This window comes from Camelina sativa, chromosome 12, assembly GCF_000633955.1.
Source record: "Camelina sativa cultivar DH55 chromosome 12, Cs, whole genome shotgun sequence".
Taxonomy (NCBI): Eukaryota; Viridiplantae; Streptophyta; class Magnoliopsida; order Brassicales; family Brassicaceae; genus Camelina; species Camelina sativa.
In genome coordinates this window covers 32317878-32338819 of record NC_025696.1, presented here as the reverse complement: position 1 = coordinate 32338819, position 20942 = coordinate 32317878, and the positions used below count along the sequence as shown (strand labels likewise).

General features: G+C 35.0%; 1 protein-coding gene across 4 annotated transcripts; it reads left to right on the top strand.

Moving 5' to 3' along the window:
• Nucleotides 1866-3291, top strand: LOC104733024 (heptahelical transmembrane protein 3-like). 4 transcript variants are annotated; one of them, XM_010452638.2, is made up of 4 exons: nt 1866-2147; nt 2301-2363; nt 2478-2654; nt 2767-3291. In XM_010452638.2, the coding sequence occupies exons 3-4, from the start codon at nt 2532-2534 to the stop codon at nt 3151-3153; spliced, it is 510 nt and encodes a 169-aa protein (XP_010450940.1). In that variant the 5' UTR covers nt 1866-2147; nt 2301-2363; nt 2478-2531; the 3' UTR covers nt 3154-3291. The 4 variants fall into 4 exon arrangements, with proteins under 4 accessions (XP_010450940.1, XP_010450939.1, XP_010450937.1 ...); XM_010452637.2 differs by having other exon boundaries at nt 2294-2363; XM_010452635.2 differs by having other exon boundaries at nt 2301-2654.

The window sequence follows — 20942 nt, the reverse complement described above, 5'->3', positions numbered from 1 at the left end:
AAAATAATTGAATAGTAGACTTAAGATCAGGCTCATTGATCTTATTCTAGAACTGTTCTTGGGCCTGATTTTGTGTGACGTGTCTCTCTCAGATTGGTTGAGAATATATGAAATAAATTTAGACATTAATCTATGTATTAATTAAAGAAAATGTTTGTCTTGTTTAATTAATTAAGTAATATGTTTGTTTGGTTTTTTTTAAATTTTATTTACAATGTTTTTTTTTCATAAAAAATGGCATTGTATTTTGAATTTTAGTAAAAGTTTTATAAGTTTGCAATTAAAATGTTATTTTATAAATTTTTATAATTGTAATATGTTTAAGAATATTAATAAACATTATATTATTAAATAGTATTGAACATTCTTAAATTTTTTATTATACATTAATCTATGTATTTATTAAACAACTTCATAACATATATGATACTAGAATTTTTATATGTCCTAGCAGATTCAATTAACCTTATGCAGTTGTAATACTTAAGGTGTCAATACATATATTAATCACTGGAAAATTTTATTAACAATTGAGATGCAATCAATAAATCACAAGTCAAGTCCAATAATAAATAAATAAGGTTAATTATTATTGAGCATGGCCCAGTGAGGGTTGCTCACGGGGTTACTTTAAATTTTATGGCCAAAAATAAATAAAAAACATAAATTTAAACCCAATAATCAGAGAATCGTTACAGAAGAACCCAATAAGAAACGGGAAAAATGTCAAAAAAATCCCCAACTTTCAAATTTGGGACGTTTAAATCATGAACTTTCAAAATGTCATTTAAATGCTAAAGTTTTTGTTGACTTTAGAATTAAATAGATAACTTTTGTTGACCAGGCCATTTTAGACATGTCGTTAAGTCAACTAACGGAAAATTTAACAGGGTTAAGTTTTCAGTTAGTGTTACTGTTTATTTATAAAACGGCGTCGTTTAGGTTATAAAACTTTTGCAAAATAAGGAATCGAACTGCTCACCCCTCGAATGACAACACAATACCCTACCAACTCAGCTAACATATTTTTCAGAAATGTGTCAAACATATTTATTAATAAAGACACTAAACAGATGTCCAAAAAAAAAAACAGATTCATCGTCTCAGACTCTCAGTCGTACACCTAAAACCAAAATAACCCAGATTTCAAACACAACAATCAAATCTCTATAGCAAAAGAAGAAAGAAAAGTAACCTAGATTTCAAACGCAAATATAGAACAAACCCCTTGTCTCCTAAATCGTCAATGGATTCGTCTTCCAATCCAACATTCAGCAAAACTTCCAAAGATCCATAATTTAGCTCATGCGCAGAGAAAACAAAAATCAAGGGAGGGCGTTAATTGGGCATCAAAGGCAAACCCTCATGGTGGAAATAGAATCGATGAATCACGAACCACCTTCTTCTTCTGCTTACAATTGACACATCATATTTAGGATCTTGGATAGATGTATCTTCCTCTCTCAACAAGATTGAGAAAATAACGATAAATCTGGGCATTTTTTTTTTTTTAATTTGAGCATCTGTTACGTAACGATATAAGATTTTATACTTTTATGTTTGTGACACTATCAATAAGTTTTACAAGCTTAGTCGGTAGGGTATTGGTGAGTTTACACCAGAGATGAGCGGTTCGAGTTTACACAACGCCTAAATTTCACATTTAATAACCAGTTATCTATTTAACCGTAACCCTAACTCTGTTAAATTTTCTGTTAGTTGACTTAACGACATGTCTAAAATGGCTTGGTCAATAAAAGTTATCTATTTAATTCTAAAATCAACAAAAACTTCAGCATTTAAATGACATTTTGAAAGTTCATGATTTAAACGTCCCAGATTTGAAAGTTGGGAATTTTTTTGATATTTTTTCCAATAAGAAACGGTATGTGTCAAAATGTGGTTGGCTCCAGGGTAAAAATAATTTTTTTTTTCTTCTTTCCTTCTCGCTACTCTCTCTCTCTTCTCTCTCGACGGCACCGGCTAACTCTCTCCCTGCTCCTTCTCGTCCCCAATCATCGATGCTCTGACATGGGTAACTGATTAATCTGCGATAATTTTGAGCCAATTTGGTTCTATTGTATCGATTTTGAGGGATTTTTGATTTGAAATGGATTTGTGTTCATTATGTTCAAAGCATAAATCAGGTGGGGGAACTATTTTCTCTCTTTCATTTTGTTTTTGTCCATAAATCGTTTGTTTTCTTGTTTCCTGTCATAGTGAAATTGTTGACTTTCTTGTCCCGCTTTGGTATAACTGTATGCTCTTTTCTTATGGGGATCGATCCTTTAAGCACTCAGTCATGGCTTTGATGGATTGTTGTGTTCTCTCTGTTCTGTCTCTACGCTGCTTCTTCTTCAGGGGTCTTCTTCTTCCTCTAATCGTTTTTTTTTCTTACTTACGTTTCTTACACACTGTAATTGATATTATTGTATTTATAGTGTGCTTAATTTCTTTATCAAGTTCGGTTCATGCAGATATTACTTGATGTTGTGATAGTTTCGAATTCGGTAACCTCTACATCAAAGGTAATGACAGAAGAGAGCCAGCTTCAACATTCTCAAGTTGAACACCAGCTCAGAAGAGAAGTCGAGATTCAGTCTCATCTTCGCCACCCCAATATACTCATGCTATACGGTTACTTCTATGATCAAGTAAGTCACAATGTTTTCTCCTTTTCTATTCAAAGATACAAGTTGATTTTAATCTTACTTCTTCAATTGTTGCAGAAACGGGTTTATTTGATACTGGAATCTGCTGCTGCAGGTGATATCGATCTCAATCCTCGGCCTCCTCGCTATCATCACTCTCCTCTCTCCAGCTCTCTCATCGCCGCGGTTCAGAGCAAATCTTTCCCTAGCAATGGGATCATCTGCTGTGATACCTGCTACACATGCGCTTTGCCTTTACTGGGATCACCCTAACGTGTTCATCGCCCTCGGTTACGAGATTGCCACGGGCTTGTCGTATGCTTTGGGAGCAGCGTTTTATGTTAGTCGTGTGCCTGAGAGATGGAAGCCTGGAGGGTTTGATATGGCAGGACATAGCCATCAGATATTCCATGTGTTTGTAGTTTTTGGTGCTCTTGCTCATTGTGTAACCACTCTTTTCATCATTGATTTTGTACGGGCTTCCCCTTCTTGTGGGATTTAGCCTTACGATATTGTTAGTAAGCTTATGTGATCTTACATTACATTCCTTTGTATGCGATCTAATAGCTGGTTTGCATTGAACTGTCTATGGCTATTTTGAGACTTAATTCATCATTAAATCTCATTTTCAATATCGAAATAGTTCCTTGGAAAAGAAGAAACAATGAGAAAGGAGGAATACAGAGGACAGCTATCACAATTTGATTCCTCTGTTTTTTGGGAGATTGAAAATATTAGCAGTGGTGAAGGTTAAGGTACAATCACATGTGTTTCATTTATTTTCCCATACCCTGTTTTTTCTATTACAATTATATTTGTCTATTTTCCCGATTTTGTAAAATATGTTTAATATTCCTGAATTCTGTAAAATATTTTTATTTCCCTTATATGTAATATAAGTAATTAATATTACTTATTTCTCAATTTAAAATTATTTAAACTTGAAAATTAATAAACAATAGTTAAAAAATATTATTTTAATTAAAAAATATTATTTTTCTAGTGGAGGATGAATTTTGACTAAGTCCTTAGTGGATTGCTTAGATTAGATTAACATTAATTATATGATTAATTATTTTTGAGTAACCCATATGGGTTGCTCCATTGGCCATGGTCTTACAGGTTAGCCATAGTTCATCTCTCTGTTGTTTGTTCCTCATTCTCTCATTCTTTCTCTAATCCCTTTCTCTTTCATTCTCCCTAAAGGTTTCTTGAATGAGAGGGCGGGACGCGCTGGACATTTCATTCTCCGTCTCATTGCGGTTTTGTATGAGTATAATGTTGTGCGGTTCGAATCCATTTAACCTAACCTTCATCACAAGGAGCTAACCGGACTTCCCAACATTCACATGGACTGCTTTCTGCTCGACATCCCATACCCAGCCGAAGAACCGCCTCTCAGATGTAGATGGATAGGCACTCACCGCAATGTTTCAGGAGCCAAAAAAAACATACGCGTGTTGCTTATGAGATGGTTTGTCCACCTTTCTCATTATATTTTTTGTGTGGTTATTATTAACACTATGCTTTCTTAGTCACTTGAGGCTGGTGGAGTACCACATTCAGCAACTGAGATTTGTGATTGTTAATGTGTGTCAAAACTCTCTGTGCAAATTATTGTTTTCCGTGCGGTGATCATATAGTTAAGATCATTGAGATTTGTTTGTTTCCTTTTATTAATGTTCTCTTATGAATTTTTTTTCGTCAATAGGATTTTTATTGATAACTGGTAGGATTACAACATGGAGTACAAGATGAAATACAGAGCCGGCAAGGATTTTAATCCTTCCAGAGTACTAAGCTGGCGAGACAGCTTCAAACCCTACTGACTCTTCAGGAAAAAAGGAAGGAGATCTAGATCTACGGTGGTGAGATTTCTTCATCTGAGGCAGTGAAGAAACCAGTTGAAGACTGCCTCTACCATGGAGGACGGCCAGATATGAAGATGCACGTGACTATAACACAAGAACCAAGCCACTAACCTAGAGAAGGGAAGATTTAAACTTTAAAAATCTAGATCTGATGCCGTTGGAAGAAAAAAGAGAGGGATGAACCTATAATAATAGAAACATAGCTAAATAAAGAGAGAAAACCCGACTCCGGTGCTGAGAGAGCCACCGGAGCCGGTTAACCTCGTTCTCTTATGATTTGATAATGTATTTTATTTATGCATAAGTGTTATTAATAATCTAATGTTATGTTAAAGCATGTGTGATAATGTATTTTTGCTGCTTCTCTTTTGCTAACTAAGTTTTAATTGGCTTTTTTTTTTTCTCTGCAGATGGAAATTAACAAAAAAGTCTTGGATCATTTCAATATCAAAATGATGATGATCCTAATGAGTCTGTTTATGCTTCTCTTCGTCGAAACTTGGATGAAAACAACATAGATGTGATTGAGCGGGCTTTGGTTATGATTTCTATCTTAACACCATATAGAAAATACATAAGTTTAAAGATACAAAAAAAAAAAAACAGAAAAGACAAACTACATAGATTCAAGTCCATTCATACGACATACCTCAACAAATAGCAAAGTCATGTTGGATAGGTTGATCAGAGAGGTGCGGTTGGCTGCTGCGCTGGTTCTTGTGTTGGACCAACAGTTGAATCAGCTTGTGTAGATGGACTTGCAGCTGATGAAGCTCAATCAGCACGTGGACTCTGACTTGTTGGTTGGAGAGTAGTTACTGAGTCTTCTCCATTAAGGCGTTAAAATTAATTTAATTTCCATTATAGACTTATGTAATCTCTACGGTGTTAAGATTATGTAATTTATACTAGGATTTACCCCGTGGTACACCACGTAACCATTTTCTTTTTAACATTGTCAAATTTTGTTTGTTTTGCAAAAGTTTCAAGTTTTTTGTTTAGTTTGCTAAGACATACTATATATATTTGCAAAACCTCAGTTTGATAAAACTAACTATATATATGTATAGTTATTTCTATAGGAGATTATATAGGTGAATGACATGCTATATATTTAGGAGATTATTTAGTTCAATTTTGTCTTCTTGACCTGCAAAAGAAAATATAATTCCATCATTAACCTCGATCATTTTCATTACCTGAGACTTTCTTATGCGATTAAACCAGAAATTAATGCATGCTATATAAAAATAAAAGTACTCTAGAAAACTCATTTTCCAACTCTTAAAAATATCAAATTTTTAGTTGGATTGTTGTTCGCTCTAAGTAAGTCCACTCCCCAATGTTAACGATTTGGCCATCTAGAAAAAAAAAGAAAACAATTAAGTCGTGGACTTGTATAAAATACAAATCAACAACCAATAAACAAATATAAAGCAGCCACTAGAAAATTAAGGGGTTGGTTTGTGTCTCTAAGCTAAATGCTCGTTTGAGATTGTGCATTTTCGTTGGAATATAATCATAGTATTTTTAGAGTTTACTGGTGATGATAATAGTAATTGTGATAGTAAATCGCAAAAAAAAATTGGTGAGCAAGGAAAATATCTTTGCAAATCATACAATTACAAATTAATAGAAAAGAATAAGACATGAAGATAAGGAATATGCCATTATATTTTACTCAATTTATGTTAATTTAGATTTTGAATTCGGTTTTATTTGAGAATGTTTTATTATCAATTATTTTGTTATTAAGACTTATCCCATAAAAAGTAGTAGTAAATCCGAACATATTACATTTTCGAGTTTAATATCTTAATTAAATCTTACCTAATATGATTGTGTTTAATTTGTTGGTAGTATATTATAGGGATGTAATATAGCAAGTCACATATATTTTAGAAAGGATCTGATTTATGAAATCGGTTTAGAGTTTTAAAAAAAATCCGACCCGAGAAAGAAAAAGAGTGATACAAAAATGTACTTCAAAAATGTTAAGATAGATATTATTAACAAATTAATTTAATTTCCCAATAGTTGTTTAAAAGTATATTTTTTTACTTAGCCATTGTTTTCTTTATGGCCAATTTGTGATACTTACCCACATATTTATTGTAGCTATCTGTGACAAATAGTTACAGATTAGTTGTAGCTAAGATGTGGAAACTAATAGCCATTAATATATTTGTCACCAATTTGTGGGTATAAGCTACAATTATATTTGTAACATGTCGTAGCAAATGGTTACAAATTCTTTTGTGGTTAAACCGTGGCTATTATAGACACAAACATTTGTGTGGCGATTTCATGGCTATTAGCTACAAACTCTGTTATGGCTACATTGTGGCAATGTAACTATGGACAGCCACAAAATTCAATTAGCTACAACGTCATAGCCACAATTTGTCTTTGTGTCTTTAGACAGTCATCGTTTAGTGGATGATAAAACCAATTTCGTCCAAATTGCTTGAACAAAGTTTTTTTTGGGTCCAAACTGTTAATGTATTTTCTTACAGATGAGTAAAGCTCCTCGTCCAAATTGCTTCCTCTTCTAAATAAAGGAGTAAAGCTCGATCGGATGACAAAGTAAAGAAGACCTAGTAGTAGTAATTTCACATTATTGTCGTTTATTTCAATCTTAATACTAGTAACTTTTATGGAATAATTAATTTATACATATGTCTTGGAACAATGAATGGTTTGTCATGTCATTTATCTTTCTTTTCAAAATTTGTAGGATTCTCATTTACTGAAGATTAAGACCCGTGCTTGAGCACGGGTTGAAATTTTTTTATTTATATTATAACTTTTTTATAAAATATAATTTATGTGATTGTTTTTAAAAGTTTTTTTGGATAAAACATTATGCAATAAAATCATATGCTAAATATGATGGCTTGAAAAAGACACATATTTTGTTAGTTTTATATTGTTAATGATTTTTGATAAGTATCCGTGCTATAACAATGGTTAATTTTTATTTTATACAAAATTTTGTATATTTTCTATTTTAAAAGAAAATTTTAATATGTTGTATTAGTTTATATATTTGAAGTTATTTCAACAATGTATATTCTACATCATGACTTGAATGTCATCATAAGACATAATTTTGTAAATTTAGTTTTTAAAAAACGAATTATTATATTATGAATAATTTAATATATTGTTATATTTTTTGTTTAATATACGTGATTTCTTGAAATTTTTCATATTATAGTGACATATTATTGACATTGCTATAACAAATCAATTTAGAGTGTTTATAGTTTCTAACTTTTTGATCTATTAAATGTTTATGATATTCTTCAAAATATCAAGTTTCAATATTTTAAAAATATTTCAAAATAAATTGTTTAAAGTTTATTATATTATATAAAATTAGAAAATTCAACAAAAGTATATTAAACTAAATTTAAAATATTCAAATTTTGACCCGTTACTCAGTAAATTTTTTAATTCAATAGATATTATTTTTAAAAATAATATTACTAAAGCTTGAATATTTCATAGATTGAACAATTTATATTTGTTTTTAAAAAATTCAACTTATGGTATATCTAGAAATAAAACTATTTTTTAATTATAATAGATAATACAATAATTTGTTTCTTTCCCAAAATAGAGTCATATATAAAGATGAAAGGTGAAGTATAATGATAATTAACAAATTAATATGGTAAGTTAGATATCAAGGATTTTATTTGATGAATAATTTAATAAATGAAATTAAAATGGTAAGTTAGATGATATCAAATGATTCTTTATAATATTTTTTTTGAGATTTTTGGAAACAACGTGTTCTAATAATAAAATCTCCAGAAAATAAATTAAGTTTACGCTCATTATTTAATTTGTAACCAATTAATGTATAACCTATTTGTAATCAATTTATTAAAATTATATAGTCTACAAAATAAGGTTATGTACTTCCGTTTTATTATAAAGGGGATTCTTGAATAATTTAATATATGTGTTTCTCTCTTCTATTCTCTTTCGGTCTCTCTCTATCTCATGTTGATGAAATTCCAATTTTCAGTTTTTTGTTAACTGAACAAACTGACATCATTACACATCTTTCTTTTATATGAAGACTAATTAACACTTTGTTATATTCCAGTAATAACAGTTTGGACTGTAGAAAACTAAGATTGAACTCAAGTGCTTAATAAGAATATCTCTCTTATTAATTTTAAGAAAAATACTCAAAACCTTAAGATCAAACTCATAAGTTGTGCCACAAGCTAGCACCTCCTTTTATAGAGAAAACACAAAACCAAAACTCAATTGGATAACTCCCAAATATATGTTTTAGATTCTTCTAAATATAATTGACCTTATCCTTATGCATATTTAGATTCTTCTAACTATACATAGCCTTATCTCCTAGTTACTTCAAGCCGACAACATTTTTCTCCCTAAGCTTGAGCCCATCTTCACTCACATCAAACATTCCAATTAGAGTTCTCATTTCTTTAAACTTCATTCTCCCAAGAGCCTTAGTCACAATATCAGTCTTTTGCTTATTCCCAGGAACATGCTCAACACTCACCTGCTCTTTCTTGACACACTCTCGGATAAAGTGAAAACGAGTGTGGATGTGCTTGCAACGCCCGTGAAACACAAGGTTCTTAGTAAGCGCAATCGTCGACCTATTTTCAACCCGGATGATCACCCTCTCACTCTTTTCACAAGTCACTTCTTCAAGAAGTTCTTGCAGCCAGATCGCTTGTTTAGCAGCTTCAGTAGCAGCCATAAACTCTGCTTCACAAGAAGATAGAGCTACAATATCTTGTTTTTGTGAATACCAAGTAATTGGTGAATCACTGAGGTAAAACATATGTCCTATGGTACTCTTACCATCGGCCAAGTCCACATTGTAAGAGCTATCACTGTAACCTACAAAGCATACCTCGTTGGTGCGTTTGTAGAAAAGGCCAAAAAAGCACGTCCCTCGAAGATACCTGAGAACCTGCTTCGATCTTGATCCGTGAGAATCCTTAGGCTCCTGCATGTATTAGCTTAAAATTCCCACACTGTAAGCAAGACCCGACCGTGTATGTAGCAAGTATCGGAGACATCCAATAGTTCTGCGATACTCGAGTCCTTCAATCGATTTTTCACCTTGTGATTTGGACAGCTTCAAGTTCATGTCCATTGGTACTTGATTAGGATTACATTCACTCATTCCAGTCTCCTCCAAGAGTTTAAGCTCATACCTCTCTTGTTTCAACACAATTCCTGCTTCAAGCTGTCTCACTTCAATGCCAAGATAGCATGTGAGTAACCCAAGGTCACTCATCTCAAACTTAGCCGCCATCTTCTGCTTGAACTCACAAATTGCAGACTGAGATGAGCCAATAACAAGCAAATCATCTACATAAACCGCAACTATAAGAAGTTCTCCATCTTCATTGTTAAAATATAGAGAAGGTTCCTTAGAGCATCTATGAAACTTAATATCCTTGAGAGTCATATGCAGCTTGGTATTCCATGCTCTAGGAGCCTGCTTTAAGCCATAGAGAGCTTTGTGCAGCTTGTATACCTTCCTCTCACTTTCCTTGACCAAGAAACCATCTGGTTGTGTGACAAACACTTTCTCCTTCAGTTCACCATTTAGAAAGGCTGTCTTAACATCCAAATGGTGTATCTTCCAACCATATGATGCCGAGAGACTTATAATGAATCTAATTGTCTCCATGCGGGCCCACAAGTGCAAAGACCTCATCATAATCAATCCCATACTTTTGAACACACCCTTTTGCCACCAATCTAGCTTTGTGTTTGTTTATACTTCCATCCGAACACCCACTTTAACCCAATCGGCTTAACTCCAAACGGTAGATCAACTAGACTCCATGTTTTATTCTTCTCGATTGATGCCAGTTCATCCTTACACGCCGTTATCCATACTTCTGACTTAGACGCTTCATTAAAATCCCAGAGTTCTTCATTGATAGACATCAAAAGACGCTCCAGTTCTTCATCTTGAGTGACATAATCATCCAAATATCTTGGCTTTGCTCGAAGTCTAGCAGATCTTCTTACCAATGACTGATGTTGTTCATCATCTCCCTCATTATCCGATTCACCACCATCTTCTTCTTCACCAAGATCTTTATTCGACTATGTTTCTGCATCTTTCGTATCACCATCCTCTTCTTCCGTTGTGGGTTCGATCATACGAACACCCCTGTTTCCAAAAACACCAACAAAAATAGAAAAACTCAGAGAGTTACCAAGTTCCTCTGTTCCTATTTTTTTCCAGTTCCATCCTCTGTTTTCATCAAAACGAACATCTCGACTTACAACAATTCGTTTACTTGATGGGTCGAGCAAGCGATAAGCTTTTGAGCCAGGCTCAGTTCCTAGGTGTACCAAGACTCTCGACCTATCATCCAATTTCTTTCTTCCCATGGCTTCTGTTTTTGCGAATGCAATACAACCAAAATTCTTTAGATGATCTAGATTTGGTTTTGTTCCCCTCAGTATCTCGTATGGAGGCTTTTCTGCAAGAGACCTTNAAAACTCGGAGTGTGACCAAGTTCCTCTGTTCCTATTCTTTTCTAGTCCCATCCTCTGTTTTCATCAAAGCGAACATCTCGACTTACAATGATTCGTTTACTAGTTGGTTCGAGCAAACGATAGGCTTTTGATCCAGGCTCAGTTCTTAGGTGTGCTAAGAGTCTCGACCTGTCATCTAATTTCTTTCTCCCCACGGCTTCTGTTCTTGTGTATGCGATACAACCAAAAGTCCTTAGATGATCTAGATTCGGTTTCGTTCCCCTTAGCATCTCGTATGGAGTCTTTTCTGCAAGAGACCTTGTTACAATTATGTTGATCAAATATGTCGAGTGCCTCACAGCTTCACCCCACAAGTAATCTAGCAAATCCATATGTTTTAAGATACTTCTCGACATTCCCATAAGTGTTCTGTTTCTCCTTTCGACCACTCCATTTTGTTGAGGAGAATATGGAGCTGTCAATTGCCTCATGATTCCATTTTCCTCACAATATGAATAGAAATCTGCTGAAGTAAATTCCCCTCCTCTATCAGTTCTGTGTGTCTTGATCACACACTTTGTTTCTCGTTCAGCAATCATCTTAAACTTCTTGAATTTGTCGAGTGCTTCACTCTTTTCTCTCAGAAGGACTGTCCACATGTAACGAGAGAAGTCATCTACAAGCACAAAAACATATCTCTTCTGAGCTGGTGTTGCAGGTGTGATCGGTCCACATAGGTTGTCGTGTATCAGTTCGAGAGGATGTGTAGCTCTGTACATGGTCGCACGCGGGAACGAATCCCTTGTTTGTTTACCAAGCAAACAAGACACACATGTTTGTCTCTCAACCTTGATGTCAGGTATGCCAGTCACTAAGTCTTTATTGATCATCAGCTTCATCGTATCAGTGTTGACATGCCCCAATCGTGCGTGCCAAGTAGAGAATTGGTTTGTTGAGACTAGTTGCATACAATCAATACTTTCTTCCTCCAACAGAACCTTGTATAGACGATTTTTGGATCTTGCTGTAGTGACAAGTAGCTTCCCAAACATGTCATAAAGCATTAATTTGTCTTCTACCATTCGTATCTCACACCCTGCCTCAGTAGCTTGGCCTAGACTTACAATATTACTCTTTAAATCTGGTATATAGTAGACGTTGTGCAACACTTTCTTCTCACCACTCTCGAACATAAAATGTATGGAGCCTTTTCCTTTGATATCAACGCGAGAGTCGTCTCCAAATCTAACCTTACCCGTTACTTCCTCACACAGATAATAAAAAAACCCTTAACACCACTCATATGGTTGCTTGCTCCATTATCTAAATACCATATGTTAGTTATATGTTGTCCATATTGGTCTCAAAAACACTTGGTTTTACTTTGTCTTCTTGAAGAAACACTACTTCATTCATCATCAACTCGTCAGCTATGTGAGTCTCATCCTTTTTCTCCACTACTACTTGTAGTTTGAGTAGCCTATCGGGGCAGTCCGATGCATAATGTCCTTGCTTATCGCATCAGAAACAAGTGATATGCGACAAGTCTTGTTCCTTATCCCTGTACTTTTGTTGGAAACCAAACCTGCCGCGTCCTCCTCTGCCTCTGGAAGAACAACCTCCTCTTCCCCTTTCTCTATAGCCTCCAAAAGGATTTGAGTTAACAAACATAAGCTTGCCTTGATCATCATCTTGTTATGACTCTTCTTCACCAACTCTTTCTTCATAAGCCTTAAGTCGACCTACAATGTTTTTGAAACTTTTTTTATTGAAGTCAAGTACCTGCTCGAGAGAAACCACAATGTGAATAAACTTCCTTCGAGGAAGACTTGACAGGAATTTCTTGACGATCATCGGTTCAGCCAACTCATTTCCCAAAGCAGCTGATTTTGTTGAAATTGCAGAAAGCCTTTCAACAAATTCATTAATCCTCTCAGTTTCTTTCATCTTCAAGCGGTCGAACTCAGCCATTAAGGTTTGCAGTCTTGCTTCCTTAACCATGTCCGCATCTATATGCCTTGATCTTATAGCTTTCCATATTTCCTTTGCAGTCTCTAGAGTTCCAAATTGGAGAGTAAGAGCTTCCGGGATAGACTGTATGATTAGAGCGATTGCCAAATCGTTCTTTTTCTCATCAACGCTTCACTTTTTGATACTAAGCTTTTTGTATGTCCTAGTAGGTCTCAATTAACCTTATGTGTTGTAGTACTTAAGGTCTCAATCCAAATGGGATGATGCTAGTCACTCAAGATGCAATCAAGAAGTCACAAGTTAAGCCAATTCAAAAAGAGTGTTTTTCTAACAATCCTAGAATGGTCAAAATTCAAAACGGAAATGAGTTACAGAAACAGAAACGAAAATGTATGACAAGGAGCAAGCAAGAATAAGCGAAACCGAAAACGATTCTAAGCATGAACAAATGAAATAGTCTTGGGAATGTAATATCAATCAAAAAGATAAAAGTCCTAAGGATGGGGTAATTGATGTCGGTGGAGTGTCCTAGTCTACAGAGTGTTTAACATACCACAAGCAAACTATCCCTAAACAATGAACATCACAACCTAGCTAATCCAATCTCTTGGCAAAAGCTACTCAGATTCAACCACTTCCATACCTAGCTCTCGCTAGAGGATCATGGTCGAGCAGGCATTACAAACAAGTTCATTCATGTCAACAAACATCCTAGACAACTAATCTCTTAGGCTAGGAACGTAAGTCTCTGGCACTAGTTGGTCAGACATTTCATCAAACACCTTTTGGGTGTGGAAATGTCTCAAACCTAGTCCTAATTGATCAGAGAAAGACTAGTATTTCTTACTCTAGTCCAGAAGGGAATGATGCAATCAACGCTTAAACACTCTACATCCTAAGATCCTCCACCTAATCTATCCCATCCTCAAGAACTAACACACTACTCAGATCCGAAAATCATAGTCAAGGATGCAAACCCAGAAATTATTGAAACAAGCATTCTTAGATAGATTAAAATCTGAAGAACAACTTTGTAGAAGAGATCAAATCAAAATACTGAATAAGTTCAAAGATTTCGGGATACAAAGTCAGAGTACGTTTTTGGTGGCTAGGGAAACCTTACAAGAGAAAACAAGATAAAAACTAAGATGTCCTCAGCCAAGACTTAACAAAATGTATTTATAGTAAAAATATGTAAATCCCTAAAACTTAAAACGACAAGGTGAAGCGTCGGTTTAGGAATCTCCTGAAGCGCGTTAGACGAAACGTCTTCCTGACATGTGCGGTCGAGTCGCGTGTCGTCTCTCCCTAGAGTGAGGTCGAGTGGAGTGAGTAGGAGTGGCTCCAGTGGTGTGAATGAAAATGGCTCGAGCATGGTCGGTGAAAGTGGCTCGAGCTGGGTGTATACGCATCCACTAAAACGATGATAACTCTTGAACCACACCTCCGATTGGATTGAAATAAACGGCATTGTAAATATGACTCAATTCTCTACAACTTTGATGAAGGCGTCAAAAGCTCAATCCCTATACCGGTGGCTCGAGTGATGGCTCGATTGTGGAAGTGAGAAAGGCTCGACTGTAGAAGCGAGGAGCGTGGCTCGATTGTGGAAGTGAGGAGGGCTCGATTGTGGAAGTGAGGAGCGTGGCTCGATTATGGAAGTGAGGAGTGCTCGATTGTGGAAGTGAGGAGCGCTCGATTGTGGAAGTGAGGAGCGTGGCCCGATTGTGGAAGTGAGGAGCGCTTGATTGTGGAAGTGAGGAGCGTGGCTCGACCCTCTGCGCTTCCAACGTCTCCTAGACACCTGAAAAACTCCGAAATGCGCAATGTATGCAAGGATGATGCAGAAACTTCCTAAACATGCAAAATGTACGAAAGAGGTTCTAAAATGATGCAAAACAACTAGTTGTCCTAGCTAAATACATGACAAATACAGGCTAAGGAAATGCAAAATACAGACATATCACTTTTCGATTACATCCCATGATTTGTGAACCCTAAGCAGGATTATCATCTTCATAGACCATATTGTATAGTTGCTTGAGTTCAACATAGGACACTTGATACAGGAAGAACCTCCATTCGTTGATGGTGATGACCCTGGGACTTGTGATGAACTTTTCTTGTCCTCTTGACTTAACACCAAGTTCTTATCTTCTCCTCCACCTTCCGTCAAAGCTTTTATGTCTTCTCCTGCCATTGATGAAGCTCTGATACCACGTGTAGAAAACTAAGATTGAATAAAAGTGCTTAATAAGAATATCTATCTTATTAAAGTAAAGAAAATACTCAAAACCTTAAGCTCAAACTCATAAGTTGTGCCACAAGCTAGCACTTCATTTTATAGAGAAAACACAAAACCAATACCCAATTGGATAATTCCCAAATATATGATTTATATCCTCTTAAATATAATTGACCTTATCTTTATGTATATTTAGATTCTCCTAAATATACATGCCCTCCCCTCCAAGAAATAGAGAAAGTGATATAACTCATATAATATACTAACCATGGGGGAAAACAACTCATAACAGGTGAAATTTCTTCAAGGTTTTTGACTTTTTCTAATGGACTTTTAAGGTATTAGAAAAAGAGAGTGATAGTTCAATTCCGATGTGTAAAACTTTAGTAATTCTCTCTCTCTATATATATACATATATATCTAAAGTTTATATACACGTATCAAAGACAGCATCCTTCAATTTCTTCCAAATGTATGTTTTGCATGTCCAGTGCCGTATTAAACTTCACCAAGCATCAGTGACTTTTTTTTTTTTTTTTTTCAAACAACTTTTTTTCATTCGTCTAAAAAAACAAAGTTACATGAAACCAAGAGTACAATGATAATGCTTACAACAAAGTAGCAACAACAAACAAAGGCTAAAGAGATACAAAGCAAATAATGATAAGGGTTCCATGAGTTTTCCAAGACAGTGCTTGACCTTAAAAGACTTGCAAGTTTTGAAAATATTTTAGGACCAAAGTGGAATCGAACATGAAGACAGAGTTCTCGAATTCCTCGACCAACAAGTGTTCATAGACGGCTTGCGCGACAAACGCATAAGAGCTTTTAAAAAGGTGTACCATGTGAAGGGTACAAGTAAGGATTCTCGTCAGAAAGAGACGGTTCAAGAGCCATAACTCAACATTCTTTAAAGTCTTAAACTCAAAGCACATACCTTTAGATAAAGCTTCTATCGGGATTCTCAAGTGATAGGTGCAAAACCGTAACAAAGCAGGTGGGTCTTCCCTCCCATGAAACCAAAAGTAATAGAGGTTAAAAAATTCCACACAAAACTTGTAGTCGGTTTTGCAGAACAAACATCGACATAGAATACAACAATTTAATGCAATTCACCTACTGGACACACACTTGTATAAACCGACGATCAAACATTAAGAAGAACATAAAGAGAAGAATTTGGCATGTCTTTTGCTCTTGTTCAATACTACCAAACAAACAAAAAAAAAACATAACGAGAAATGGTTATTACAGATGCTGAGTTTCTTGACCTTGAGGGTGAAATGGATCGTATCGAAGAAGGAATTGCCAAAAATAAAAAACTGGATGGGGTAAAAGTTTTCATTTTGACGCTCTTAATGTTTCCATCTTTTTGTGTGTACAAAATATATATAACTAGATTTTTGTTTTATAAAATAATTAGGATTGGTATACGAAAACACTCAACAGCTTGCTCAAACACTATGGAGGTTCTTCTATTCTGGAGAAAAAAGGCGAGAGTAGCAAGGAGTTTCTAGCTGAAGTCCATGGTATCAAAGAAGCAAAAACAGCAACTGAAAACGTTTGAAGGTAAAAAAAATATCCATTTAAAAATGCAAATAATTTATACATATGTTATTATTTTCCTTTGGTGTGAATTAAAATGCTAATTAAGAAAATTACATTAGTTTCTTATTCTAATTATCTTATTTTTTTATATTATGTTAATCACTAATTTTAATGCTTTTTTTTCAGCATCACTAATTCTAACACATTAAACCTTTTTATACTTTAATCAGTTTTCTGTCTAAATTTCTTTTTACTATATGATTATAATAAATAATAATTGCAATTAAACTGCAAATATTTTCCTTATTAATTGCTCATATTTTCCTACTGAAATTATTAATTTAATAGATAACTTTCCTATTATAATTAGTGATATAATAGATAACTTTTGGTTTTATATACCTTTAAAAAATATTAATTGTAATCCTTTTTTCTTTACAATTTTTTTAATTTTCCTAATAATTATTAAATAAATTTTCTTTTTAAGTTAAAATATTATAGATATACTTAACACATGTCACGACTATATAAATTACTAACTTAAAAAAATAAGGTTTATATAATAAGATAGTATTAGTTTTTATTTAATTTAACAAAGTGTTACTAAGAAAGTTGTGTAACTATGTCATTTTGTTCAGTTAGCAAAAATCTGAAAATTGGAGTTTAATTTCATCAAACATGAGAGAGGGATCGAAAGATAATCGAAGAGAGAAAGGCAATATAAATTGTTAAAGACTTATGCCAGATTCTTCTCTTTATGTTCTTCTTAATGTTTGAACGTCGGTTTATATAGAGAATTATAGATGTAGTGTGTGTCAAGTATGTGAATTGCATTAAATCGTTGTATTTCGTGTTGATGTTGTTTTATGAAAGAATTATTCAAATGTACTCTAAAAGATATCTAAAAGTTGTTTAGATTTATAGTATTTTGGGTGTAATTACAATTTAATTTTTGGGTAAATTTTTTCGATTTTGATTAGAAAAATAATAAAAAAATTTACATGAGCAAATTAAAATACACATTATCTTCCATAATCCACGTCACTATACAGTTTTTGTATTCAGAATCCACAGTTTCTTCTTTATATCAAAAGAGAGGAAAACTGAACAGCTTTTACTATTTACCACCCGAAAAAGAAAAAAAAACTCTCTCTCTCTTGTCGCCGAACCTTAATTCCGCCGGCGATACTCTGTCTTTCTCTACTCTCTCGCCGTCATCTCTCGCCGTACTCGCTTGCTATCCTCTCTCGCTCTCTATCTCCTTGTCGTTGCTGTCTTGTTCGTTTCCATCTAAGCCGCCCTTGTTTTTGTATCCCGGTATGTGACGGCTGAGTTATAGTATTTACGGAAAAAAGAAAGGTCTCTTAGATTCATATGACGGTTGAGTTATAATGCTTTGTGGCTGAGTTATTACAAGAAATATGGCTGATTTATATGACTTGATGGCTGAGTTATAGTATTTACGAGAAAACAAAAGGTCTCGTCGATTCATATGACGGCTGAGTTATCACAAAAAATAATCTGAAAGCAAAAAACGAAAGATAACGTCGATTAATATGACGGCTGAGTTATAATGCTTGACGGCTGAGTTATTACACAAAATAAAACAAATGTATTACAATAATACTACATCCGACAAGTTTTCACATTGTGCCCAACTTGTTTACATCGCGAACATGCGTGTTGCTTAAATACATATTTGTGTTTCTTTACCCAATTACCGGAATTGGATCCATGAAAGAAAATGAAGAAGAATGAGGAAATTAATAAGAATGAGTGTAATTAAGAAGTTAAGAACGAGGAGAAAAACAAGGGGATGAACAAGGTGAAGAACACTTTTTAACCAGTTGAAGAACAAGTGATGTGATCATAGGACCGGAATCCGACCGAGACGGCCGAGACGCATCGGACGCGACCGAGACGCCTGACCAACACGCACCGGACGCGACCAAAACGTCTACTTCGAACGCGGCCAAGGCACCAGTAGTTCTCCCAGGAGCCACGACGAGGTCAAGAAGCTCCACCAAGGCGGCCAAACAAAGGATCAATCTCTTCGTTCAGTCATTCGTCCAACTTCACCCGACCAACGAAGACCTTGAAGGATCATTGCACATGGCCTTCACTCTTACCCAAGAGTGAAGGCAACCAAAGTCACTATAGCGAGGAATTGTACTCTTTTTTCTCACTCCGAGTTTTTTCCATTGGGTTTACCGGAGGAGATTTTAACGAGGCAAGGAGCTTAGTGCAAAACGTCCAAGGCTAAGTCGCTTCCCGCGCCAAAGCCAAAGACGGTACTTTAATTTCCTTATGATGTGCATTTCATTTTGAACTTTGGAATATTCTTTTGTGAACGTTAGAGTGTTTGTGGCTAAGTTTGTTGGTCAAAGGAGGCGACGTGTTCTTTTTGCAAAGAGAACACGTCAATGGACGATTGTGCGGACCAATATGAGTCCGGGTGTCCTTAAGCCCCTTCCTTAACCTAGCTATTTAAACCTTTCTTAGCTCTTTGTAGTTCTTTAGACTTGAATGAAAATAAAACTTTTCTCAAAGAGAGATTCTTTGATCTTGTCTCATCCTTTTCTTTAGTTCAATTCGGGATTGCTCTAAGAGAGAACCCTAGCGACTCCAAACCGGGTTTGTTGTCGTTAGCTTGGCCGTATTGAGAGGAGAGCCAAACCTCTCGTGTCGTCACTCGTTCCACCTCCGTTTCCATCAACTCATTTCATATCGCAACCACCTTCGCTTTTTACCGCAACCATTCGTTAGCCGATCCGAATCCATCCAATCGTATCGCATCCGTTCGACCTGATCGTGGCCTCATGACCGTTCTCTCGATCGGCTCGTTTTTGAATCTCGTCATATTCCGTTTCCCTCGTTTGATTCGTCTCTAGTTTCGATTCCATAAGCCTTGTCCGAGGAAAGTTTTGTCGAGTTCGTTCTGTCCGAGAACGCTTCTTCCGTCCGTACCGCTAGCGCGACCTTCAATCACTTCAACAAGAGTCGAAGAAATGACATTTCGTATTTCTGGAGAAGATGATGACATGGAATGCTGACATGGATGACGTGTCCGAAGTGTCAAGTCAGCCACCAAACGAACATTTAAATCAGCCTAATTAAATCAGCCATCAAACAAGATTATAACTCAGCCCACATGAATACTATTACAGTAATTAAAAAGCAAAAAATGGCTGCCAAATTCAGCTGCTTAATCAACTGAAAATTTGTAACTCAGCCATATCGTTTAATAAGTCAGCCATAACTGAATGATATTCTAGTAATTAATCTTTTGCTTCTAAGTCAGCCGTAAAATGGCCGAGTTCTCCGATAAGTCAGCTTATGACAGCTGAGTTATAGTGTTTAACTATAACTCAGCCGTAACGACATCTCATAAGTCAGCCGTTGTTCATAACTCAGCCAACCGGAAAAAGTTAATTCAGCCGTGTCATAGTAATAACTCAGCCAAAATTTTGACAACTCAACCATCGGGTGGAAACTCAGCCGTAAGGATGGCTGAGTTATAGCATAACTAAGCTAGATTTCATTAAGTCAGCCGTAACGCTTGGCTGAGTTATACTCTAAGTCAGCCGTCCGCTCTCATAGAGTTTATTGATAAACCACAACGATAAACAAGTTATTAAAGGGGATAAAAATATTACATTGTAGAATCTAGAATATAAAATCATATTCAAAGGGTTCTAAAATCATCTTTTTAATAAAACAGAAGTACACAACATAGTTTTGGTAGACTTTATATTTTTAATAAATAGTTACAAATGGTTACAAATAGGTTATAGATAGGTTATAGATTAATCCATATATTCATATTAATGGTTAAACCTAAATATTAGGGATATTCCAAATTGATAATTGATATATTAATGGTAACAAATAAAATCATGGATATTCCAAATTGTATTTTTGGAAGATTTTAGTCCTATATCACGTTGTTTTCAAAGATCTTTAAACACAGTATTACAAATTTATTTTCCACAGATTTTATCGATAGACTACAACGTTAACCAAAGATAGATTACGAAATTGATAGATTGATTGGTTACAAGTTAAATAGTGGGTTACAAGATAGATTACGAAATAAAATTTAACCAGTATTATAGCACGGGTAATTATCTAGAATCATTAACAATATAAAAC